The sequence below is a fragment of the Lepidochelys olivacea genome, assembly GCF_965140295.1.
Source record: "Lepidochelys olivacea isolate rLepOli2 genome assembly, chromosome: 3".
Classification (NCBI taxonomy): Eukaryota; Metazoa; Chordata; order Testudines; family Cheloniidae; genus Lepidochelys; species Lepidochelys olivacea.
In genome coordinates, this window is record NC_140413.1 from 95,071,546 (window position 1) to 95,099,157 (window position 27,612).

Sequence of the window (27,612 nt, forward strand, 5' to 3'; positions counted from 1 at the left end):
AGTGACAACAACACTGCATACTAGATATAAGGTCTCAGTCCTGGATCCTCAAAAGTATCTAGGATCCTAACTCCCATTGGACCAATGGGAATTAGGGGCCTAAATACCGTTAAGGATCTGGGCCATCATGCTAATCCATTGTAATTTTAAATAACACAGATTTAACTCTGTACTTTGATCCGTCGGAGACATACAAAATCTGCAAAATAAAAGATGCCTAGATAGTCCTGCCATGAGAGCAGGGGACTGGACTAGATGTCCTCTTGAGGTCCCTTCCAGTCTGATGATTCCATGAACTTTAATTCTACAGCTCTACCACTGAAGTCCTTACTCAGGTAAGGAATGAGAGCTTTGTCTGTGTAAGGACTACAGGACAGGCACTGTGTAATTACAGTGGAATAAAACAAACTGATTTTTTCTTCATGGTCTATTCGGTGTTCGGTTGATACCGGAAGAAAAGACAAACTTCCCTAAACCTAAACTGAAGAAATGTTGTAGCATTCATGCAAGGTTCATGCACTTGGCAACATTCAGGGCACACCCGGAGTGTTGTGTAGGAGCAGTGCACACACGGCTCCTCTCAAGGGCATGAACCTTGGAATCTCGCCCAGATGACATGAACCGTGGGAAGCCTCCCAGGACTGGGCTCAAGGCCCGAGAGCAAGGAATGCGGTAGATAGAAATTGGTAAATAAGAATGTTAAACAAAGCCAGTGTATTCCTTTTATCTGTTGGAGAATGTAATGCGCGGCGGGAGAGAAAGAATAAAGGAGAGGGTGGAAAGCTGACAGGAGCAGCCCGTTGGCAGACCAGCCTGCTTCCTTGCTTAAAGCTTTGTGCTGTCTTGTATTTGGACCGCAACAAAATGTTTGTTTCTTTGACACAAAAACTAGAACTCTCAAGATCCCTTCCAGCCCTACTTTTCTGTGATTCCAGTCCCATTTCTTTGTGAATAAGAGCACTGCGTGAAAGTGAGAAGCAGGTCATGTAGGAGAAATAGTCTATTAAAGAGAAGTAGTTTTGTTCAGAGGAAATGGTGGTAGGCTTATCAGAAAAAAAAATTAGAGACTGTATGAGGGAAACAATCATTACTAGAGCCCTGACATTTGAACCAAATTATTCCATTATGTGGTTTCCCTAATAATATTAAACAATTCAACAAAGCACAAAAAATCATAGCATTATAGAAATCATAGCATTAGAAGCAACTAATTAGTAAGCAATTAGGAATATGAGGGAAGAAGGGATAATTTCACTGGTTTCTTACTGATCACTTTCCATTTATTATGAATGCAAATACTGTATTTTGATTAAACAATGTAGAAAAATTAATTACGGCATGTTAAAATTAACGGTTCTTCTAAGGTACTGATTTGGCTACCCAGTGCAGGAGGGCTGGGGGAGATTTGCCTCTGTTTTGCTACTTTGCCTCTTTGGGCTCTCTCTAACACCTCAATGAAAATACAGGCTGATCACAGAAAGCACTGTAGGAGGTGGATACCTAAAGGGGTCAGGAATCCTCTTTGAAGAGCATGAACTTCACCACCTGCTTTCTCATATATCTGCCAAAGTGTGTGCACGTACCTATTAAACATAAAGGATGGCTTTATAACTGTCAATTAAATTTGATCTTGAATACCAAAAGCTAAATGTTAAGGGCTCATGCAATAGCAGAAATGTTGTTCCCTTCAGATCAGCATATGGTGGATATTTAGACACTGGCTTCTCAATTTAAAACAAAATGGAATTTTTTAAATAACATTTGACATACGAGTTCACCATTTTCTTCAATAACAAGAGTGTTCTTCTTAGAGCATTCGCCCCTTAGTTCTTATTGCTCAATGATACCATAAAAACAAGCTCAGTCTGCCCTCCAGGAAACAACCAACATGCTTTAATGGGGATGGGGGAACATCATACACATCAGCAGGAAAGGTCAGAAGCTTTCCAAATCAGTTCACCCATCCGCTCTAAAATGACATTTTTCAGCACTGTAATGTTGTATCAGAGACAGCAGCAGAAAAACTATCCCTCATGAGTATATTTCTTCCACATCTCATTTTCTGTCTTGGCTACACAGTAAAAGAAATGCAGGCTGTACCTGAATGCACATCCTGAAAATAAACTGATGCCTTGTAACATATTGTATGACAATTACAGCTGGAACTTTCCCTATATGCTCTCTCTCCATCATCTTGGCAAACACTGTACTATAGTTCACATATCCCACTTAGTAGATGTACTCTAAAGATAATTTAATTTATTTAATTAAAAACTGCTATAAAATTGGTATTTGGGCTGGCCTAGTGATTGAATAGTGGCAATGCTATCACATGGAGTATGAGAGCTCGAATCATATGTTCATGTTCAGTGACTCTCTCTCTCCTCCAAACCGCATGGGCTGATGCACCGCAACTTGTTTCAGTGTTTGGTACCCACTCTGGTCAATTCCAAGACAACAATAATGGTCTGTAGAGGCAACTAGACTCCCAAGACCCTCTACTCAAGGGAAGGTCACAGTGACATGATAGTTTGAAGGTAGCAATGGAGGAAAAATGGAATGGAACCAAGAGGACAACTACAAGCCTTATTCATCAATATAGGAGGTCAGAGATGAGCAGTGGGGGGGACCCATAAAATTACTATTCACTGAAGCGTTCTCAAATCTTCACAGAACCTCACTATCAGGTGCAGTGTTTTTATGTGTTTTTTAGTGTTTTTATGACTCCAAGAGTCAGTTACCAAGTCCCACAATTCTGAGCTAGCTCTCTGTTGGACCACATGTAACATAGCAGCATACAGATTGTATTTTAGCTTTCACATCCTGTGTTCTTTTTTGACTTAGCAATGTACACCTATGAAGACCGGGCAACTCTCTGGAGAGCACCATACAGAGAAAATCCACACCCAAAATAAAAATGATAAATAAAAGAGTGAGACAAAGTGGGTGAGGTAATATCTTTTATTGGACCGACTTCTGTGGGTGAAAGAGTTTTAACTTATACAGACACCTGAAGAAGATATGTGTAAACTGAAAACTCTTTCACCCACAGAAGTTGGTCCAATAAAATACATTACCTCACCCCCCTTGTCCCTCTAATATCCTGGGATCCATGCGGCTACATCAACACTGAAAATAAAACAAAATTGTAGGCTAGAAAAGGGTCCAATGGAATACATGGCAAAAGTACAGCGGTGTCCTTCAAGCTATATAAGAAAAGGAAGGAAAGTTTCAAAGCAGGTCACATTTGGAATCTTTACACGTGTGAGGTTTATGCAACAGGGTTTGATTAGCATATGTAAAAAAACCCTTAATGGTTGCTCTATAAATGTTGAGGCTTATAACGATATAAATCTCGAGGCTGGCAACAAACACTGTTCGAAGTCACCACTGAATGAAGGAAGTAATATGACCATTTTTCAAAAAAATAGTCATGGTGGAGACAACCATTTCAATAAAGTTCTCTCAAATATCAAGTTCTGGTAGCAAAAGACACAAGTTTTAGCATTCTTAAACAGTTAAAAGGTTTGCAGTCCTAGCTTACCTAGCAGAGTTTCTAGACTGAGCTGAAGAAATAAGCTTTGGAGTTTGAGTAAGGATGGGACAACAAAATACTAGTAGTACAGTTATCAATAAAATACACCTTGGCCAGGAATTTAAAGGGGACTACCCTTTTTTAATCTACAAAACATGGTGTAAAGCAGATCAATCAGCAAAACCTGAAGGCAGATTTACCAGCGCACACGCACACATTCATATACATGTAACTCCCAGTAATACTGTACTTGAGATTACAAGAAATAAGTGCTTCCAAAGGGGCTGTCAGTTTAATTAGGACAAAGGCAATGTTCGTTGCAAACAGCTGCTTTGTTTAAAGAGCAAAGGAGATGTTCAATGGGATATTAATTCTAACAAAACCAATGGCTGGAGGCTGCAAAAAAACAACTAATTACTCTTTACTAAAGCTGCACTGCAGCAAGTGCTAAGTGGACATCAAAGAAAGTGATATGCGAATCCAGCTCAACCAATAAGATTAAGAGCCACATCCACCAGTGAGATGTAGAAATTCTCTGATATACTGACTGGAAGATTCTAGTTGTAAAGCTGCTTTAGCCAATCATGGTGGGATGACCCTGGTATGGTCCGAGTAGGAAAAAGCTCCTTCATCACTCCCTATTGCTGTTGGCATAGGTAGTGTGGCCACAGGAGAGGGGACATGGACAGGATTTCCCTACGCTGCATCAATCCACAGATGCAGTTTTGGCCTCATGGGGCCCTTAGTAGCTGCTGTAATTTAGAGCAGCCCTCATGCTGCTCTAAATTGGTCCTCAGACCCAGCCTGGTACCTTGTGGCATGAAGATCAGGGAGCCTTAATGGAGGCTTACAGTCCCCTTTCCCCCTGGTTCCCACAGAGTTCACCATGTCCAGATAAAAAGAGGGCTAGGATCTGGCCCAAGATATCTGTCTACCAATCACATCCACAAATTTGGTAATTAAAATCTAAATTCTACCACAGGTGCCTCTAGTTGATGGAGGTAGCAAAACTGAAGGGTTGGTTTGAGAATGCTTTCATAATGTATTCATAACTATTGTAATTTAAAAATATATAATAGTTATTTATAATTAATACTGTATTATGAACCGTAGAAAGCAATTTGAACAGAGAGCAAATACATTTTTTACATCTGCAGATCTTATGTCCCCACAGAGAGGGGAATCTCTAACTGATTAGCAGCCATAATGCTGAACATCACATGTGGTATCTAAAATGTCATGCTGTGGACTAAAAGATTCTAAAGCTTGCTAACTCACTCTGGAACCATTTCATATGAAGGTTTAACTCAGAGGATGTATGGTTTGCATGTGTAGAGAAATGCACTATATTCCATCCTTCAATCTCTTATAATCAGCCACACAGCTACCATGTGTGTGTGTGTGTGTGTGCATGAACCAAAAGTGCAACACTCCCTCCAAACTAATTAAACACTTCTTCCTGTTAGATAATAAACCATGCAAGACATAATAACGTAACACCTAACTGATGAAAACAGACACCGTTCAACAAAGCATACCAATGATCAGAGAACACAGTCTGAAACTGAGTGCTACAGTATGATTGCCAACATCAAACTTGCAAAAAGCTTCTTCAAGAGTGACAACACATGGCCATCAGACATGTTTCATTTGTGAAACGGAAGAATAAACTAGATAAATCATTCCCAGAATTATTTCCCCACAGAACAAAAGTAAATTTAGGTCCCAAGCCAAAGCCCTTGGGAGTCAGTGGGAGTTTTTCCATTAACTGTAGCAGTCTTGCAGTGCTGTTGATTTCATTAGTATTTGTTCCTCACAAGAAGCGCTATACTGATTTGATAGAGCAAGCTGTGCTCTGATCATGTACTTTAGACATGTTGATGTGACAGGTCTGTGCACGCTGATTCCTATGGCCAGCATGATCAGCTAATGTTTTATATTAACATCGTATTTTCTGAAAAGCGGTTAGATACTGAACGATTAAATATTTATTTTTTTGCAACATGAAAATCAAACAGTAAATATCCCATCAAGGTGACAGTAATAGATATCAACTAAATGGAAGTTAATACCAGATATATTGTTGGCCAATGTAAAACAAAACCTTACACTTTTAACTTTCTAATGCAGGTGAATTACTCCTCCCACAATAACACCATTTCTCTTTGAAGGTATAGGTAAATTTAAGAAACAGTGCTGGAATTATGCCAGGGATAAGACCTGGTACTTTCAAAGAGGACCCTCAGTCCTTCTTATAAGGAAAGGTGAGACTGAATTAAAATGGCCTCCCCACCCTGGGTTCTCACTGTAGAATTCCAACAATAGGAATACTGGGAAAAGTACTGTAAAGTCTAATTTAAATAATTTAAAAATATTCTACACTATCTCCAATGGTGTTTGTGGTCATTACTGGAGCAGAGTTGGACCCATTGGGTTGCATGGTGTAACTGAAATGGCTCTAATGGGTTCAACTTCCACTAATAGGAACTTTGGAAACATAAGATCAGTCTTGCTTCCCTGGGTCTAGGTAATTTCTTATGAACATGTAGAGACACAAGATCTATGATAAGAAATTTTTTGGATTGTCATTCTGACCTCCAAACAAGTTATGTTATTAGAAGAGATGGAATAAAACACTGGAACAGTTACATTTCAGGGGTGGCAGACGGATTGTTCTCATGGACATTCACCTGAAGTGAAGATAAGTAATCTCTGGCATTAGTTTATGTGCCTAGAAATCTTTTGGAGGAGAACAACATTTTATACACAGTGTCTCTTCCAGAAGATGCATCATAGCAACGTCACAATGGATACATACATACATACTTTTCTTTCCCTCTATTTACCAATGTGATTTAAGAAGATTAATCAGCCAAACAAAGGGGTAAGAACCAACTGAGTAATAAAGAACATGAAGACACTTGTTATTGTTGTTTGCTTTTGTAGCAGAATCATTCAACTCTAGAGATATTTTTAAATAGTTACTTTGATTTTTATCTTCTGATCTGCCACAAATTCTGCATATTTATTAAATACATATAGCCAATCAGTTTTGTTTCTGAGAAATGTTTTTTGACCTAGTTATAAAGGGGGGAAATTAATTCACTGTCCAATAGGCATAAACAACACAACTATTTAAATTCTTTCTGCAAAGTTAGGCAAATCAGAATCTCATTACTGGATCTAAAACTGCATGTTAAATAATTCCATTCAGATTCTCTGTGCAGCATTAAATCTGTGACTTGCATACAATGTTTGGTTATAAAACTGATCAGTTTATCCCTAGAGTTATAGTAAATGTGGTGAGACATTCATTTTTATACTTAACATTATAAGTAATGCTTAGTAACATCACTAGTATGAATAAGTCATTGAAAACAACCTTTGTCCCCTACTCAACTTTACTTTTTCTCATGCTGTGCCATATGTTTGAAAAACCCTCTCCTTCCAAATGACCTCTCTTTCTCCTCCTTCAGATCTCTATCCACGGGCCTGATTTTCCATTGCATTCACTCTCATCCACTAGCATTTTCTACCCATTTCACATTCATTTTGCAGTGGTGTAAATGACTACACAAGATTCAGGACTACGGATTATCAGGCCGTATGCGTTTAACACAGGCTTCCATTGCTGATAAACATCAACTGCTTGCTAGGGTTACCATATGTCTGTATTTTCCAAGACATGTCTGGCTTTTTGGTTCTTAAATTGCTGCCCGGGAGAAATTTTTAGATATCTAAAAATGCCCGGGATTTTGCCATTATTATTTTTCCCCAAAGAAGTTTTGACCATTCAAGAAAGAGAGTGAATGTTGATCATTCGAGAAAAAAAGTGAATGTTGATCACTCGAGAGAGTGCCCACTTTCCCCCCCTAGCTCCCAGTGCTTGCGTCGCAGAACAGCTGTTCCGCGCGGCTGGGAGAGAGGATGGGGAACGTGGTGCACTCAGGAGGCGGGGCTGGGGCGGGGATTTGGGGAAGGGGTTAGAATGGGGGCGGGGAAGGGGTGGAGTTGGGGCAATGCTGGGGGTGGGGGGGCATGAGCAAATCCCCCCCTTCTGTGGAGTGTGCTCTTTGTTGAATGTTCAAATATGATAACCCTACTGCCTGCTCCCCTCCTTATGATTTATCTTTAATTAAACACTGTGGAGCAGGATCCAACCATGTGCTTTGTAAAGCACATTCACAGCAGTATTATGTAAGTATTGCAAAATAAAATGAATAAACTAATAATTAAAGGAAGTAACTAATATGTACTTTCATGACTGGAGGATTGAACAAGTAAGGTGTAAGAGCTGGTACAGAATAGCAGACTCTGAGATCCTGTAGAGGAGTACAGTAAGTCTTCTGTTGACTCACCCTAGGCTATGCTAAAACCCTATGTTAAAATTCTAAGTGGTCACTACTGAGTTGTGCTGGCAGACTGGTTCAATTAACTCCAACCATGATATAAAGCAGGGTGGGAGGACCTTTTTGGGATAGAAGGAACTATGGAGCTGGGAGAGAGAAGATCCTTTAGAGAACCCTAGGAACAATCAAATTGTGGTTGATACTGTGTTATTGCTTTTGTTTTACCAATAGATCCAAGTGAAAATTTTTATTTGATTTTTTAAAATTTGTTTTTGGCTGAAAAATGTTGATTAGGTTGACAGAAACATTTAGTGAATTTGTCAATTTCAATTAATTGTTTTGGGTAAAACGAAAAAGGGGGAAAAACTTCCGAAATATCAGACTGAATTATTTGGACATTATCAAAATGAAATATTTCAATTTTTCTTGCTAGAATCACAAGGGGATTCAGGAGCTATTAACAAGACAGTGGAAGATGAGGACTTTCTGCCCAGTAGCTCCATTGTAAGAGCACTCACCTGGGATGTAGGAGACCCAGGTTTGAATCCCTACCCTATATCAGTGACTTGAAGTCAGGCTGCCTCTACCCCAGATGAGTGCCCTAACCACAAGACACTTGGCTATTCTACAGTGAGTCTCAATGAATCTCTCCTGTTGAATCAAAATACTTGAATAGTCATTGGGCTAGAGAGAAAGAGTGGGAATGACTCATAATTATTGCATGCCCTCCGGAAGGGGAACACCTGTGTTTCATCTTGGCTTCAATTACTGTTTAAAGATTTATGCAAAGTGTAACAGCATTAGCACAAGAGTTTGAGAGCACCTTACCTTAGAATACTCAATAGCCTAGTGGTTAGAGCGCACACCTGGAAATGGGGAGACATGAGTTCAAGACCCCGCTTCCAAAAGGGGGATTCAAACTTGGGCCTCATTGCAGTTGGAGTTAATTACACTATAACAGGGTTCAAAAAAGAACTAGATACATTCAAGGAAGATAGGTCCATCAATGGCTATTAGCCAGGATGGGCAGCGATGGGGCAGAAGCTGGGAATGGGCGACAGGGGATGGATCACTTGATTACCTGTTCTGTTCATTCCCTCTGGGGCACCTGGCATTGGGCACTGTTCGAAGACAGGATACTGGGCTAGATGGACCTTTGGTATGATCCAGTATGTCCTTTCTTATGTTTTTACACCAATCTGCCTGCACAACTCTGCAGTGACCACCCTGAAGTTTAACATAGGGGTTTAGCACAGTCTAGGGTGAGTCAACAGAAGAGCTCTGCATTTATATACAGGCACATAGAGTATGTCTACAGTGCAACTGAAAACCTGTGGCTGGCTGGCTGATTTGGGCTCGCAGGGCTCAGGTTAAGGGTCTATTTAACTGTAGTGTAGATGTTTGGGCTCAGGTTGGAGTGGGTTTTTAATTGCAGTGTAGACATACACTTAGAGTCTGCTATTCCATAATAGCTCTTAACCTGGACATCTCAGGTGAGTGCCCTAATCATTGGGCTATTTGGTATAATAAGGGCTCTTCAGTTTTGTGACTCTAGCCTTTCATTTCCTTTGCTTTTATTTAAAAAGGTCAAAATACCCAACACAGAACATTTCATTTCAGGTTGAACAAAGCATTTAGTTCATCCTGAAACATTTTTTCCCCAACTTTTTTCAGTTCACCAAAATGTTGAAAAGAACTCAGTTTCAGTTGAAATCAAAACAATCCTCCCCACCCCACCCCCTAGCTTTTTGGAACTGATTTTTGTTGTTGTTGTTCACTGGCAGTTATTTGCACAGCTCTAGTTACCAATAAAGCCAACCCCCAGAAAGGGGGTTAGTTTGGACAAGAACTCAGTATGCGTGTGCACTTGTAAAGGATCCAGCAGGGATCCAGCCCGTGCCAGCATTCGCTGTATTTGTACTAAACTTGCAGTCTTCACAGGGATTTACATGTTTCAAAAGGGTAGAACAAGTCTCATGTATTGAGATATTAAGTGTGTATCTTATAATAGACTATGATGGTACTACAGAGACAGGCCATTGATTTCCTTATAATTAAACCAGGCATTGACCTTTTGTTTTTAATCTTTCGTATGTGTGTTCATTTTGAGTCTAATCCAAAACTCACTGAAGTGGGAGACTTTCTAGTGGCTTCAATGCGCTTTGAATCTGGCCCTAAATCTTTCATTTTATCTACATACATATCTCACAGAGATTGTTAGTTTCTCAAGATGGTTTCATAGAGGATAACCTCAGAAAAATGGAACTACTAACACAAAGTTACTGGTATTCACAGGTCAGATGAAGTACTAAATATTAAAACAGTCAGTCAAAGATTCAGTCAGATATGTTATATGGGCAGTACAGATCTTAAGTATAAAACCACGATGTACCTCAGAGTATGAGCTCATTCCATTACTTTTTAGGAAATGGTGTGAACTCTCAAGATCCAAGAAGTGAAAAATAATGTTAGTGATTTAATTATGAATTTTGGTGAAAAAAGAAACAGGGGAATCTTTAATATACGTTTTTTTGAATTTATCATTTCTCTGAGTCTCAACTGTTACTGATAGTGTTCTTTTTAGTTATCCTCATTTCCTTTTTTGAGAAGGTCATGTTTTTTCTCCTCAATATTTTTTGTTAAGCTTCAATGAACTATAATCGAGTTGCAGTCAAGTTACCAAATTCAGAAGTTTGATCTCAACAACTGATTTTTTTTAAATAAAAAAGGGGTGGAGCTTTGAGAAGAAGCTACTGCCAGGATACTAAATCCATCACAAATTTGCAATATACAAACAGTCTGACATACAATAGGTAAGATGTAACACTGGATTTTCAGTAGGTGAGCTATCACAGTTGAGAGCTATTTATACTGGTGTTTGTCCCTCTCTCAGCTAGTTTAAGTTTTCTTTTGTGGCAGTTGCCTCGTCTGTTGTAGAAAAGTTCAATCTTAAATTTAATAAAGTATGTAACACCTTCCCCCCACCCGCCAATCCTCTAAAGGTTTCAGGGGAGGGGAAAAAAGACACATTCCTTGTCAGTGTGTCAGAATAAATAACTTTTGAAAAATCTCATATGCTCCAGCATTGACAAGTATATGTCACCTGAACATCAAAGATGGTCTCACAAATGGCTATAACACTAAATAGAACTTACTTGCTGTTTTTGCAGCTTTAGAAATCTTCTCTGCAAGGGAAAAATACATGACATGTAGACACTAAATGCAAGACAATAAAATAACTTAATAGTAACTGTCAATCTCTACATGTTAATACAGACTCGAAAAACCTCAGCAATCCCAGCAGATGAATTCATTATAAGTGGTGATTACTATGTGCCCTTGAATATCTTCTGGTGATAATGTGATTGGATCAACCCTTTTTATACAGGAAAACATCTGAGAAATTACTGCAATCTACCACAGTAGGAGCAAAGGATAAATTATTTGAAAAATGCTTCCTTCAATAGAGATGGTAGTATAATTTGTTTGTATAAAGGATTTTTCTATCATGCTTAGTGATAATTTAAGTTTTCTCTGAGATTCGACCTCGACTGGGCAGCAAGCATAAATTTCTTTGACATGAGGACTTTAAGACCTCCCAAAATTGTAAAACAAAGATACAAGACTTGTTATTCTACTCCTGAAATGAAGGCTGCTTGTGAAGCTACCTTTCTATTGCTAAATATATTTGTTTTACCTAGAAAAGAATCACTCTTCCCATTAGTCTGAACATTGAAAAAATGTATGTTATATGTAGCTATTATCAGAGTTCATGGTCTCACTGTTGTAATCTCACCCTCCATTTCTCCCTCACTGTATTGTTGCATTATTTGTAAATAATTAGAGTAAAATAATTATAATATAACAATGACCTATACAGTTGTTTAGCTTTTCAAACTCAATTGTAAATGTTAACACCTACAGGACAGTCTTATAAAATAAATGAAATAGTCCCAGTGACAAACTGGGACCTGCAGAGTTCTGAGTTTTCAGTAGTATTTGACTCTAGGTGTGTGTCTGAACTTCCCTGCTTGTGCCTATTTCTGTATAGATTGAGCAAAAACTACAGAGCCAAATATTCCTGAACTTTATGGAAGATCATCTTTGACATTTAGACAGGCCCATATCTACTGATATAATTTTTTTTAAATAATTGGTGTGCAGGTTTACTAAGGAATATGTTATTGTCTACTGCGAGTATCAATATTGCTTTTGCTTAGCAGGGTTCTGCTTAAATCCTTGTATATATGAATGTTCTAAAATTCAAGATATATACGGATTTTAAAATTGCTTATTGCTCTTTATCTGATTGCATTATAATATCAAGAAACAGATGACAGATTCAAATCCAATTCTAAGAACATGAAACTACTCTATTTAAGCTTTAGAGGCCAACAGAAGATTTCTTATTAAATTTTTTACATTATCCCAGAATGCTTAAATACTTTTCAGCTTTGATTATTCCAGTACAAAGTACTAGTATTTAATACACTGGGCTTAATGTATGAGCCTTAACTGGAAATACATAGGAAGCAGAACTGAAGCTCAAACTCATTATACAATCTTAGATTTGGTCTCAGATTTTAAATTCTTAGAGTTCAGCTAATACTGAAATACAAAACTGACAAGTGTTTGACTATAATTCACTTTGATGTTATTTATAAAACCTTTATTTGTTGTCTGCAAATACACCAACAAACATTTTTGTTCACAAAAACAGTGGAAAGAGACAACGTAAAATACTTTTGTGATTATCTGTTTGTATTTATGGAAATATATTTGCACAGCCATCCTGAGACCTCTTTAAGGGCTAGAATTATCGAATCAGAGAGCAATAATATCATGTGACTAAACTGATCTATCACATAATGTAAACAAAGTGGTTACTAGAAGAAATAATCGTAGTAAATAAATTTTTGCATTATCCATAGTCAATGTAATTTTTGTGTAAGTGAGGGCTGTGGGCCAGGGCTCCAAATCTAGGGGCTTTTTAATACATTGACATGTTTTTTTATCTTGAATTTGGAATGTTTCCCGATTTTATAATAATAATGAGTTTTTCCTGTTGAAGCATGTGGTTTGGTTTTACAAGACATAAGAAAAAAAATCATTAATGTCATTACATATAACTATGTTAAAAGAATAAGAAATTTCAAAAACCAAAGTCAGAAAGTGCCAGAAGTAAGGTAGCTTGTCCAACTTTCATTTGTCCCCCTGGTGTGCCTGCATTATGGTGCAGTCTTTAAATACATGCTCACATACTATTTTTTCTACAGGACCCCCTGCCTCATTCAGTGCACAGAAGGGATGCTGGTCAATTAATCAATATTTTCTCTCTTCCTTGTTTGGTATGTGACTGATGCCCCGATTTACTGCATGGTTTTCAACCCCTGTTCTGAAGATAGAAATATTAATTTATCATAAGTTTTTCTATAGTGCTCATCACGATAGTATTTAAGTCTTTCACAAATATTAATGAATTTATTTTCATACGTCTCTGTGAAATGATGGGGAGCTGAGGCAAAGAGAGATTAAAGTCAAATCTCCTCCAATTATCCCCTGCCCAATCTGAGTTTTCAGAGTACTTAGCATTATATAGCACCTCATATGTTCAAAGCACAACTCCCATTGACTTTATCTGTGAGCAGTCAGCACTTTTGCAAACCAGACCTGTAGGTCTTAGGCACCCAGAGAATGAGGAACACACAACTACTATCAATCTGGGAAAAGTTTAGTTTAAGTGACTTGCCCAGCATCACATCAGAACTCTGTAGCAGTGACAGAAGCCAGTTCTCCAGGACAGCATTCAGCTGCCTTAATCATGAAACTGTCCTTTCTCTTCCTGCAGTCCCCTTCCTTATTCACTACACACCTTCCAACATCTGCAACAAATACAGGTCCGAGAGGAAACAGTCTCCTTGACTATACAACCCTGATTCCCTCCCAGAGCATAGTCCAGGAGGCAGAGGTCCTGTCAAAAAATGAGTATGTAATCATGTAATTAATGTATATATAATGAGTATGTAATCACGTATCATAAGGCATATGTACGAGTGAGCTGAATTAATATTGCAGAGTCAATTTTAATTCTAGCCTAAGATCTCTCTAAACAGCGTGGCTGTGCAGCAGCCTATTAAGCGCCATGCAGGCACCCAGGGCTGCGGCAGGGAGAGATGCCTCTCCCCCAGCCCCAGACTTGCCACGGTGAGGAGAGGTTCCCCTCCCCTGGCCTCAGCCTAGCCCAGCCATGGAGCTGCAGTGGCGGGGAGAGGCGCCTCTCCCTCCCAGCCCAGTTGCTGCTGAAGGGAGAGAGAGCTGGGGTGGGGTGGGGGGGAAGCCTCTCTCCCAGGGACAGCCTGCACCCCAAACCCCTTATCCCCAGCCCCACCACAGAGCCCTCCCCACCTCAACCCTCTGCCCCAGCCCTGAGCCCCTTATTCCCAGGGCAAACTGAAGAAAAATTCGATCACCTGACACCCACAGGAGCCATCGTCAGTGCTGGAACCTTTATATCCACCAACCAGACCTCTGCCATTTGAGCTAACAGAGTAAGTGATAGCAGTAATAGGGTGTCATCCTCTGTGTGGTTCAGCACTAGATGGGGAGGAGACTCATACTTTGTCAGTGGCTTTCACAAAGATTTGCTGGCAGCAGAAGAATGGGGAGACTCAGGAATCTCGACTCCATTCCAACAATGGATCCTCTTCCCACTGACATTCTCCATCACCTGCCTGGTCTCAGTCTCTGCTCCTCAGACTTCTCAACCCAGTCCCAGTCCTTGCACAGGGAGTCCTATTTATACTCCTCTGGACTCTCCACCACCTCTTTCTTGGCTCCTCCTCCTAGTCTTTGCCTAGTTAATCCCAGTTCTTCATCAAATCTCAGGATTCCCTCTCTCCCACCAACTGGCTCCCAGGCCCTCTTGCCCAGTTCCCACTCCCAGTTTCCTTGCCAAGAGAGTCCCAGTCTCCCCCATCCCAATTCCTAGTCTCAATTTCTGGATCCAGCACAGCCCACAGCAGAGCCCAGAGCTGCAATTGCAAGGAAATCCTGCTCAGCTCTAAGATAAAGAATGCCCAGTGTGGACAGAATCTTCAGGGAACTTAGTTTCTAACATTCAAGAAGTTTCTATTGAGCTGTGTGAACTAAATTTTTCCCCAAAGGCTTGTAACTTGGCCAAATTTGGGTGGATGTTCACATAGATGGCAAAAGACATCCCTGACATGAAACTCTCACTCCCTGCTAAATATCAAGTCCCTGCTTGAAAGCATGGGGATACAAGTGCTTTTCAAAGGATTCAACATGGGCAAACCAGTGTATTTCCCTAGCCACATTCTTAGAAATGGCTGAACCAATTTTGGCTGAAGTTTTTCACAAAAATATAGCCTGAATCAGGCATGGAGCATTAAAATTTTTAACCCAAATGGTTAAAGTTTGGCAAAGTTATAAGCAACTGAAAACAGGGTCTTATAATGGGAAGTGTCAGGCAACGTTAATAACTGGCAGCACTATGAGCACTACCTATATTTACGTGTTGAGCTGCAAAAGTGAGCATCAAATAATGAGGCCTGTTTTGCAACACAGATTTTATCTCCTGAATTTCTGCATCTCTTATTCAACTACAGAATTAGCAGGAGTTACAGTCTGTTTGTTGAGCCCAGGACTCACCATTCCCAATGAAAGAAGAACAGATATATTCTTATGTGAAAGCCGATCAGTCCTGATGCAGCAAAGCATTTATACATGTGCTTAATTTTAAGCTTCTGAGTAGTCACATGGAAGCGGACCAGCATTCCATGTGCTTGCTTTTAGTTTGTTTTGCTTTTCCTTATTGTTCATTTTGTGTTCACTTGTCTTGCACATTTTGTTATAATTAAAAATATTTGACCTCAATTATAGACACCACAGGGTGTTTTAAACAACTTGGGCCAAATGTTGTTAGCAGTTAAAGTGGGGCAACCTCTTTGAAGTCCACAAAGTACAACTCAAGGTGGATTTGACTCCACAGTTTCTACTTCAGACAGCTATTACTCTCTAGTGAGATTAAAGGCTTATATCCTCAACTGACATGAATCAGTGTAACTCCACTAAACTCACATGCACTGGTTTACAGCAGTCAAGGATCTGGCCACAAGTAGAACCAATTGATGACCTGTATTGTCATAGCACTTGTGAACCACAGCCATGGTCCAGGACCCCACCATACTAGGTGCTGTACAAACTACGAATAAAAAGCTGGTCCCTATCCCAAAGAGCTTACATGACAAGACACTGTAGGCAGACTTCTACTGAAATATCCCACCCTTCTTTACATTGTTTGCTTTACAGGGATAGATCCCCATCTTGAGAAACCAGGTGAATTGGACAGATGTTTGCTCATTCACTTGTGCTATTGAACAGATTTCCCAGGAGGAACGTATTTTTGTTCTAAATCACACATCTCCCACTTCATAACAGACCACTTGGTCTAAAAGGTAACTAGCTGATAATATGTTTGGGTTAAGGACAGAGATACAGTTCAAATACAGCAGTCTACAAATACATAAATATGGTCCTGATTCTGTCAGCTCTCCCCTTGTGAAGCTCCGATTGACTTTAATGAGAATTGTGCACATAAAGAGCTTGCAGGGTTGGGCTCTCTTTAAAAATATAAGACTAAGGAAATATTGATTACCTGTTGTCAGGTTGTGCTGTCTTAGAATTTCTTTTACTGTTGGCATTGCTAAAGAAACACATTAGATACTAAGTAATGAAGTTTTAGCATTTAGGTAAAAACACACAATTGATAGGTTTTGAACTGGTTAACACTTTACAGTTTATAGAAACAAAACAGATCAAAGTGGATTTTGCAAACAAACTTTTTAAAAAGGGAAATTTCAGAACAAGGAAAACTGTGCTTCTGGATGTTAGTTTAAGAAACCTGCTTTATTAAAATATTACTAATGGCTGTCTTCAAACCGACCATTTGAATCCTCAAAAAAATATGCCCCATCATTTTGTTTGGACAGATCTCTCTCTGATTTTTGTGGATCAGTGTGTGAAGATCTGGCTCTAGGCGGGCCTTCCAGATCTGCACTTCTATGAAAAATTATCTCTGTTTAACTAGCACGAATATCCATAAATTGGTCTCCATATATGTGGTTTTATGCCTTTCAGTACCTTAGTCTGTCTGTCCAATGCTACTAATTATTTTACTTGGCATTACGTAAACCATCATTTCAGCTACAAATGACTATAGTGTTTGGTTGAACAAACCAGTGTTTGGTTGAAACTGTGGAGCCCAAACAGCTTAGCCAGCAGGTATGTGATCAGGAAATGTTTTACATGAATGATAATTATCTCGAATTGCAAATGCAGTCACCACAAAATATACAGGTCAGCAATTCAAAATATCCCATGCACTGAGGAGATGGAACCTACGCTAGCTCCAAATATGCTGTCCCAGCACGCAGCATTATGGCACCCGGGAAGGGACCACTACACTCCTGTGTAAATACAGTGGCTGGGAATCCTGCAGACAGGCTAATGTGCTACCTGTGGAGGGCCACATTGCAGCCTACCTCCAGGTTCGAGGTGTTGATTTCATCCCTCCCCCTAATACACAGAAGGCCCTATATGCTGAATTACTTTGCCTTCATGTGCAACTCCAGGGCTTTCCCCTACACACATTAGAAAGACTAATAAAGCTCTCCATTCTAATCCACATAAAACCTGATGTTCTCATTTTAAATTACTGCTTGCGGAGCTTCTCTTCCCTTTATTACCTTTGGCTTTTCCCTCTTTGGGATGTTTCTTCTCTGTTTTTTCTACAAAGGAGAAAGAAATATAACAGTTTAGGGAAGGGACAATTTAACTTTGTAACAATCAGATTATCAAGGTCAGTCTTCAGTTGAAACTGGGGCAAACTTTTCAGAGATTGTTTCAAACAACACTAATAAGAGTTGTAACATTCACAACAAAGACAATGAGATTACTACTATGGTGATCTTATATCACACACACACACACACACACACACACATATACCCACACACTTCTCTAATAGTTGGCTTTTACCTTCTCTTTCCTTTGCAGCCTTTTCTGTTTTTTTCTTGGCTAGAAAGATTTGCAAGGAAATATCATTAACTAAGAGGCCTTTATTGGGGATTCTATTTTGGACACCTAGAGCAAATTGATCCCTGGTGTGACTATTAATGTTCCTAAATTTACAGCAGGGATAAATCTTGCCCATTTCAATGGACTGTGGGTCTAGAGCACTATATTATTTGTATTAAGCTTTACACCAAACAAACATACTTGTCTTAGCATGATATATGTATATGCCCTTTTTCAGCATTCCTTTTCCAACCCCCCAGAATACAGCTAGTCAGTTAAGACTATTCTCAGCTAAGCGCACTGAAATTAACTACAGTGGATAACTGCAGGCATCTGCACCATTCCAACATTCCCTGGTGAGTACAGCAGAGATCTGGCAGTATGCCTTAGAACTGTTCATTTTCATTCCATATGATCCAGCCAGCTGTAATAAGGATTCAGTGTCTCTTGGTGCATGTGCTATCTGATTAACGCAAGATGGCTTAATGCTAATCACCTCTGTCTAGCTCACCCAAACACACACACTTTAAAATAAATACAGTGAATACAAAAGTGAATACAGTTCATCAGGCCAGATTCTCAACAGCTGTAAACTGGCGTAGCACTAATGATTTCAGTGGAGCTATGCCAGATTACACCAGCCAAGGATTTGGTTAATCATGTTTAGTGAGGTTGTGTTTCACTGGTTTACTTTGCTAGATGCTAAAAAACATGGCCTTAATGAAGGCACTGGATTTATGGCTTATAACAACAATCTGTAACACACTAACCCCCTTATTTCCCTATGACTACAGAGGAGTTAATGGGCCACGTCACCTTGAAGGGTCCCTTAGAATACGTGGTTTCAGAGTAACAGCCGTGTTAGTCTGTATTTGCAAAAACAAAAGGAGTACTTGTGGCACCTTAGAGACTGACCAATTGGGTTAGTCTCTAAGGTGCCACAAGTCCTCCTTTTGTTTTTAGAATACGTGCTAACTACTTTTGCTAAACTATCTGTTCAGTCTCCTATTTGGCTGTGACACTCTTAGTACCTTTCCCAGACCGGAAGAGGAGCTCTGTGTAGCTCGAAAGCTGGTCTCTCCCACCAACAGAAGTTGGTCCGATAAACTATATTACCTCACCCCCCTTGTCTCTAATATCCTGGGATGAACAAGTCTGCAACAACACTGCATACAACTGGTCCTGTCTGTTAGACATTTCAGAGAAGTGTAAAATTTACCTGCTACTGTCATTTCAGATGCTGGTTCTTCAGAAAAACAATCAGAAATAAATAAATAAAAATGAAGAAATTCAGGTTTGATGTTATTTTATTTTTAGAAGTTGACAGTTTTGATAGATCTTAACTTTCAACTGCAACTATCTTCACAGGATATTAATTTGGAAATAAATAAATCCATGCAATGGACATGTACACAGAAATTAAACAGTGAAAGCTGCGAATCCTACCCTTTGAAGAGCTATAAGCCAACATGCAGATACTGTGCCAATGAAAGCTTTTCTGACCAGTAAGTATTTAAATGGGATTCTTTTCAGATAAGCACTCAAGGTTATAGCTACCTAGCATCTTTTTTTCTGTAAAGCGTATTTAAGTTTTCACCTCTGCTGTCCTACCAGCCATGTACCCTAATTAAGGGCTCTGACACTGACCTGCTGTCTGACCTAGGACAAGTGCCTTCACCTCTCTGTACCTTTTCTTTCCCCAAACTATCTGCCTTGTCTTTTTAGACTGTAAGCTATTTGGAGCAGGAACTGTCTCTTGCTATGTGCACCTTGCACAATCATTTGTGGTCCCTAGGCACTGCTGCAAAAAAAAAAAAAAAAAATACACAGCAGATACAATAGGCCAGCTCCTTAGCTGGTGTAATTTTGACATAGCTCCAGTGAAGGATCTGCACCAATTTACATAGGGCCAGATTAATCTGTTGTGAGCCCCCCACCCCTGCTCCACCCTGAGACCCTGCCCCTGCTCAGCCTCTTCCCCCTGAGGCCCCGCCCGCTGCTCACATGGGGGTGGGGGAGGGCAGAGAGGAATGAACAGAGGGAGGGGGGAAGAGAGGAGCGAGTGGTGGGGTGGGGAAGGGGCCACAGTCCAGGCACTGGGGCCCCTTCTGAGTGAGGACCCGACGGCATGGCACCATTGTAAACCCAGTACTGAATTTACATGGTTTGAGACCTGGTGACTGGAAAATGAAACTCTCTTTTCCCCTCTGTTTCATTAATGTTCATTTTATCCTATGGATTTTAAGATAAGATAAGAAAAGACAGAAACCCTGCATGCCAGACAGAAACGTAATCCCTTTTAACTAGAACAGTACAGAACTGGATGCATTCAGGTTGCAGGGATATATATAAACTTTTTTTAAGGTTCCACTTTGGGTGAGCTATCACCTTTTGCTTCAGCTGAAAATGATGTGTTTCATCTGGTGGCCCTCTGTATCATAAACAGGATTGGCCAAAAGTTTTCCATCAAAACTGGGTTTTTTTTGGATGGAAAGTTGCATCTTCAACTAAAACTTTTTACAAAAGATGTCCATTTTCTTTAGAAAATTTGGACTTTGTTTAAAAACTGAACATCCAAATAATAATTATTATTATAATACATTTGAAAATGCTGCATGGTGCCCCATGGGAGTTGTAGTTTGGGGACCTCATGCCCCAATTATCGTCTGTTGTCCATTTTCTGAAGCTAGACTACATCTCTCCTTTGGCCGTTGAACAGGAAACTGTCTGACTCCATGGTTGGCCCAGGTTGGGGGGATGGGGAGGAGGGGGAAAGTGAAGAAGAGGGGCAGGCGTAAAGAAGACTTAGAGTCACCTTTGTCTTCTTCCCCCTCATCTGCACCAAGACAGAAAAGCTGGGGATTAAAACCAGTGTTAAAACATTGACAGAAATTGTACCCCAAGGTTGGGAATTTTACTACTGAATTCTACAGGGGCAGTGAAGGGCCAATGTTGAGATCTTTTGAAAATTCCACACTAAATGTTTCTCCCACTGTATGTTAGCATTTCATATCATTAAACAATTACTTCTTATTTAAGAAAAAATACCACCAGCTTTGTCTGTTCTAGGTAACCAGTCATAATTTGATAGCCTTTAAAGTAATCAGTATGCAGAAACTGTGTTTTAGATTTAATTAAAGCCTCTGATTTGATAAATGACCAATTGCCATCACAGACACCGTTTCACACTAAACTGGAGATGATGAAAATAGGATGGTTTACTAATTATTTTAATGATCAAATGCTAATTAATTTTGGTGATTACTATTAAAATTTACAGAGATAATTTTGGAGTACTTCAGACTTAGTTTTTTATTTATGTTATGGCCTGCCTTTCACATAATGAGCCAAATTCTCCGCTGATTTATGCCCGATCCATTGATTCTAATGGGATAGCACAGGGTACAAATTGGAAATAAATTTGACTCAAAATACCCGTACACATTTAGCATATAGTTGTGCTACACACAAGCCCTGAAGACCATAGATTACTCAGTAACCATGGCTTTACAGTGCTATAATGTACATATAAATTAATTGGAAATATTTGCAGTGAAGTCACTTAGTACTAGGATTGGGCAGCTGCTATCCAGAATAAATACTCCTTTTTGAGTGAAAAGATCAGTTAAAACCAAGAGATATTCATGTAAATGAAGATGCTATATAAAGCTGATCCAGAAAGTCTTTTAACTAGAGCTACACAGGGATTACTGGATCAGGGTATAAATTGTAGATAAAGATATTTAGGTACACAGTTGGATATCTGTTTGTTGATATTTTTAAATTAGAAACTATTTATCTAGATCAATACGATCATTCCAAGCAGCAAAATGCAGATTCAAGGATTTTTCCCAAAAAAGTCACATTGACACATGTTGACATGCATCCGATGAAGTGAGCTGTAGCTAACGAAACTTATGCTCAAATAAATTTGTTAGTCTCTACAGTGCCACAAGTACTCCTTTTCTTTTTGGCTATTGTTTGTCAATGGCATGTGTCAGAACAGCATATGCTTTAGTAACATCTCCCATGATGCAACACAGTCTTCCCTCTTGCTGAGCTGTCATGGTGCATCATGAAAATTCCATGGCCACATTGCATTGTGGGAGCTGTATTCTGGCTGGAGAGCCCACTCACAGAATCATAGAATCATAGAATATCAGGGTTGGAAGGGACCCCTGAAGGTCATCTAGTCCAACCCCCCGCTCGAAGCAGGACCAATTCCCAGTTAAATCATCCCAGCCAGGGCTTTGTCAAGCCTGACCTTAAAAACCTCTAAGGAAGGAGATTCTACCACCTCCCTAGGTAACGCATTCCAGTGTTTCACCACCCTCTTAGTGAAAAAGTTTTTCCTAATATCCAATCTAAACCTCCCCCACTGCAACTTGAGACCATTACTCCTCGTTCTGTCATCTGCTACCATTGAGAACAGTCTAGAGCCATCCTCTTTGGAACCCCCTTTCAGGTAGTTGAAAGCAGCTATCAAATCCCCCCTCATTCTTCTCTTCTCCAGGCTAAACAATCCCAGCTCCCTCAGCCTCTCCTCATAAGTCATGTGTTCTAGACCCCTAATCATTTTTGAGAAATGAGAAAAGAGAAAAGAGTCATCAGATACCCAAACTACAAGTCCCCCGGGACACCGTAGTAGCTCAGAAGGATGTGGTCTAATGTCAAACTGAGCAAAAATGAAACATTTTGATTCAGTTCCACACACCAAAATTAAAGGCTTGCATTTCTGAATTGAAATTTGTCTGTTTTCTGCTAAAACTTCTAGACTTTGGGTGATTTTTTAAAATTAAAAGTTGTAATTTTTCCACAGAAAGCAGACCCTTTCCCCCAAGAGTTTTGTTTTGTTGACAAAATTTTTGTTACAAAACAGTTCCAAAGGTAGATTTTCTACCAGCCCTAGTGCTGAGGGGCTGCTGCCACCTGCTGACTTCAGTGGGAGTTGAAGGTAGTCAATACCTCTCAGGATTTTGCTTTATAACTTTCATTCATACATATTTGTATCACAGTAGCAGCAAGAGGCCAGTGCCCCATTGTGCTAGGCACTGTACAAGCACAGAACAAAGACAGATCCTGCCTCAAAGACCTTTCTGATACCTTATCTGCGAAGGTATGTACTTTAGTTATTTTCTCAGTACCCAAGCACTCATCTTTTTACAGGTTTTCCTTCTCTTCTGCTGACAGACATGTCCCTCCAATAAAACTATATTATTATAGTTCACAATTTGTAACATGAACAAAGTTGTATTAACATGTTTTTTTTAATGACAACTTGTTTCAGAATCACTCCTAAGGTGGTAACTATTTTTTCATGTTCTCTGTCCTCAGTCTGTTTTAATTAAGTTCAAATATTACTTTATCTGAATATTTCTTTAAAGTATTGCTAAATTATTTCAGCAGTGCAGCTTTCTGTAAAGAATATATATCTGTATTGTCTACATTAGAAAATAATGGACATTAGTCCATGTGATCTGAAATGACTTTCAGTTTTGAAGAGATATCATATAATAATGTCAATAGATTATTTTAGTTTGAAGGATTAACCTCCACATATAGTATGGGCCAGATCCTGCCTTTGACCTCAGTGGGCTTTGGCTTTCAATTGACTTAAATGGGCTTTGAATCAGACCTTCTATGCACTACATCTATGTATTTTACAATGCTTTTAGAATGTATTAATTAATTTTCACATTTCATAAGCATAAACACTGATCTTTATTAAAAGTATTATTGTTGTTTTAACACAATGTGCAGTACGTAACATCTAATTTCACAATGCAATTGACACTAATCCAATCCTTCTTTACACAACCAAAACTCCCATAGTCCTCAACAAGGAGAATTTCTGGAGTGCAAGGAAGACTCATTCTGTGTGTGTTGTCTAATTTCTCTTCTAACTCACTTAAACATCATGATCTTTCATTCTTTTCTTCATTTGAATTGGGTATCTTATTCTGTTAGATGTAAAAACTACAGGCTATTGAAAAGGCTAGCAAACATGCCTGGTTAATTCACTATACAAACTATTTCCAAACAGTACAAATAAATTATATAACATTTTCTTCTAATTCTGTTATGCTAAACATTATTTAACAATTCTAATTGATCTATACTTTATCAAAAATTGATCTGACCACACCCACCTAAAACCACACTAATCTAAATTATGCTACTAGGATAATTTACTTTACTTATATAAAAAAATAATCACAAACTAGCTGATCTGAGTGTTGCAGCTGCACAGTATTAGATCACTTGTAGCTTTGGCTCACTCGCTTTTTAGGCAGAATGAATAAAATCCACAATGTATCACTTTTAGAAAAAAAAATAACATTCTCTAGCATGACAAAGTTGCAAAAATCAAAACCCAATCCAAGGCATCATGCATCTAAAGGCAGGCTTATATTCAGTAGAAAATGTCTCTGGCACATACTTGCAGTTACTTTTGATCTGGCTGAGAAGTAAAAGAGGGAAGAATAATATTCAGAATGGAGACGTATGGAGAAGGCTGGTATAATATTTTCCCGGCCCAGGGTTGCTTTATTAATTCTCACATATAATTAAGCATTGTTTTTAGTGAAGTTACTATTGTAACTAACAACATTACAACTATAACAATAATGATAATCACTTTGAGAAAGACAGATAAAATGTACTCTGTAAGAATGAAATATAATTATTAACAGCAGACGCCTTACATCTACACAGCTTCTTTCACTCTGCAGTCCAGAGCAGAATCTCTCTTTTATAGGGGTGATCATCTCTTTATAGTGTAATTGTACTGTACTGCTTCATACTGCTGCAGTAAATACATTACACAGAGATACTTCATACTAATGATAATATCCAAAAGTCATTTAACAAAATGAAAATGGATAGTCCAATATGATGGATTGAACAAGCTAGTATATAAAATGCTAGTATAGGGAAATAACGATCCTTGAAGAAAACGGAAGTGTACCTGGTCCTGAGAATTTGAACCATGCAGGAGTTCAATGAAATCCAAATGAATAGCAGAATACTACCAAAATTATTTTGTAGGTGAGAGTATTCAAAACAAACACTTTTCAGCCTATGGATCAAACTCTGCTGACATAACCGAATGGCTAGGCAGCAGTTCTGCAGAAAAGGACCTACAGGTTACAGTGGACGAGACGCTGGATATGAGTCAACAGTGTGTCCTTGTTGCCAAGAAGACTAACGGCATTTTGGGATGTATAAGTAGGGGCATTGCCAGCAGATCGAGGGATGTGATCGTTCCCCTCTATTCAAAATTGGTGTGGCCTCGTCTGGAGTACTGTGTCCAATTTTGGACCCCACACTATAAGAAGGATGTGGAAAAATTGGAAAGCATCCAGCGGAGGGCAACCAAACTACCTGAAAGGGGGTTCCAAAGAGGATGGCTCTAGACTGTTCTCAGTGGTAGCTGATGACAGAACAGGAAGTAATGGTCTCAAGTTGCAGTGGGGGAGGTTTAGGTTGGATACTAGGAGAAACTTTTTCACTAGGAGGGTGGTGGAGCACTGGAATGCATTACCTAGGGAGGAGGCAGAATCTCCTTGCTTTGAGGTTTTTAAGGTCAGGCTTGGCAAAGCCCTGGCTGGGATAATTTAGTTGGGGATTGGTCCTGATTGGAGCGGGGGGTTGGACTAGATGACCTCCTGAGGTCCCTTCCAACCCTGATATTCTATGATTCTATGAACTCTCTTGACAAGAGTGGAGTCAAGGAAGCAGGAAATTGTCTTTATATAGCTGAAGAAATGGACATAAGAATTCTAGTAACATGTAACGGCTATTTGCCACACTTCAAAGCCACAGTATGCTTCAAAAAGTTAAACAGTGCCATGCACTTGTACATTTTGGCATTTGTCATATGCAGTTCTATTGTGACTTATCTAAGCAGTTTCAAATGTAGGGATAACTGAACATACAGTAAAGCCTACCTGATTTTGTTTGTGGAACTTCTTTTTCTTGTCTGACAGCTTCGTGCTCTATACAAAAGCAGCAGCATGAAAAAGCTAATTCAATCATACCTTTTTTAAAGTAAGTAAGAGCCGCGTGCATGTTTTCTTCAAGAGTAAACATTTATCTTATATTGTGCATGCTGTTATTGTGGAAGAAAGCCAAATGACTAGCCTCTAGCAGTCTATTCATTATAAAGTCTGCAGCAAAGTAGTAATAAGTAATATTGCATCTAGGTGTCAAGTCTCCCCATGATGCACATGTATAAGTTCTATTAATGTTACCGGGAGTTATGCACATACATCAAGGGATGAAAAACCCTGCAAAATGGAGATTCAAAGCATATGCCACAAAACCAACAAGGGGGTAATTTTTTAATAGTATAAATTCAGTACTTATGGATATAGTCTACTCTCAAATCAGTAGCACAGATCACAAATAGGTGGATCATTGAAGTATTTTGAGGACTAATACACATCCCTGGGGATCAATGGGAACTCATCTTTCAAACAGTGGTTTGTATCAGCTCTGTAATTATTCTATTGAAAGTTCTGAATTCTCAAAAAAGGAAAGTACTGTGCAAATTTACCATCCTTTCACCAAGCATTTATGTTTGCAAATCAGATACTTAAGCTGAACTCCAAAAGTTCAGAATACATCCCAGTTAGGGTTGACAACTCTCCTGGTTTGGCAGGGAGTCTCCCAGAATCAGGCTCTATCTCCCAGAGGCTACTGAAGCCAAACCAGGAGATTTTAGGCACTAAAAGTCTGGCAGAGCTAAGGCAGGCTCCCCACCTGCCCTGGCCCCATGCCTCTCCCGGAAGTGGCCAGCACGTCCCTGCTGCCCTTGGGGAAGGCAGAGGGTCTCCACACGCTGTCCTCGCTCTGAACGGCACCTCTGCAGCTCCCACTGGCGAGGAACTGGGAGCTGCAAGGGCAGGCCCTGCCCTCCCCAGGGGCCGCAAGGATGTGCCAGCTGCTTCCAGGAGTGGCGCGTTGGAAAGGGTAGAGTGTGGAGACCACCACAGGGGCTGCAGAGACATGCCGGACACTTCCGGGAGTGGTGCAGGGCTAGGGCAGGCAGGGGCAGCCAGAGGTAAGCACCGCTTGACCAGAGCCGGCACCCAACCCCCTGCCCCAGCCTGGAGCCCCCTCCTGCACCCACAGTCCCTCTGGGAGCCTACACCCCACCCCCATCCTGCACCCCAACCCCCTGCCCCAGCCCTGAGTCCCCTCCAGCACCCAAGCTCCCTCCCAGAGCTTGCACTCCACACCCCCTCCTGCACCCCAGCCCCCTGCTCTAGGCTCAGCCCAGATCCCCCTCCCACACTCTGAACCCCTTGGCCCCAGCTCAGAGTCTGCACCCCCTCCCAAACCCCAACCCCCAACTGCCCCACCCAGTGAAAGTGAGTGAGGGAGGGGGAGAGCAAGCAGCGATGAGTGAGTGGGGTGGGGCCTCTGAGGAGGGGCAGAGTAGGGGTGAGGCAAGGGTGTTCGCGTTTGTGTGGTTAGACAGCTGGCAACCCTAATCCCAGAGCATATGAATAGACTATATGTCACTATGGAGAATAAAGGAGAAAAAGCCTCTTCAGCAGCAATTAACGTTTCCATTTTTTTGTTCACTTGCACGATAATTTCTATCAATTTGTAAGTTGCATGGCATTT

General features: G+C 40.0%; 1 protein-coding gene across 7 annotated transcripts in view; it reads right to left on the reverse strand.

Annotated features, from left to right (window-relative positions):
- LOC311519000 (uncharacterized protein) overlaps window positions 1–27,612 on the reverse strand; it is a 152,063-nt gene that overhangs the window by 6,674 nt on the left and 117,777 nt on the right. For 3 of the 7 annotated variants that reach the window (XM_084625114.1, XM_084625116.1, XM_084625113.1), the window contains 6 exons: window positions 25,929–25,976; window positions 19,199–19,225; window positions 17,941–17,979; window positions 17,649–17,690; window positions 16,559–16,606; window positions 11,040–11,069 (listed from right to left, as the gene is read on the reverse strand). In XM_084625114.1, coding sequence (XP_084481240.1) covers window positions 11,040–11,069; window positions 16,559–16,606; window positions 17,649–17,690; window positions 17,941–17,979; window positions 19,199–19,225; window positions 25,929–25,976 — 234 coding nt within the window. The remainder of the gene's footprint in view (window positions 1–11,039; window positions 11,070–16,558; window positions 16,607–17,648; window positions 17,691–17,940; window positions 17,980–19,198; window positions 19,226–25,928; window positions 25,977–27,612) is intronic. The other 4 variants (XM_084625115.1, XM_084625117.1, XM_084625118.1 and 1 more) reach the window with 4 other exon arrangements.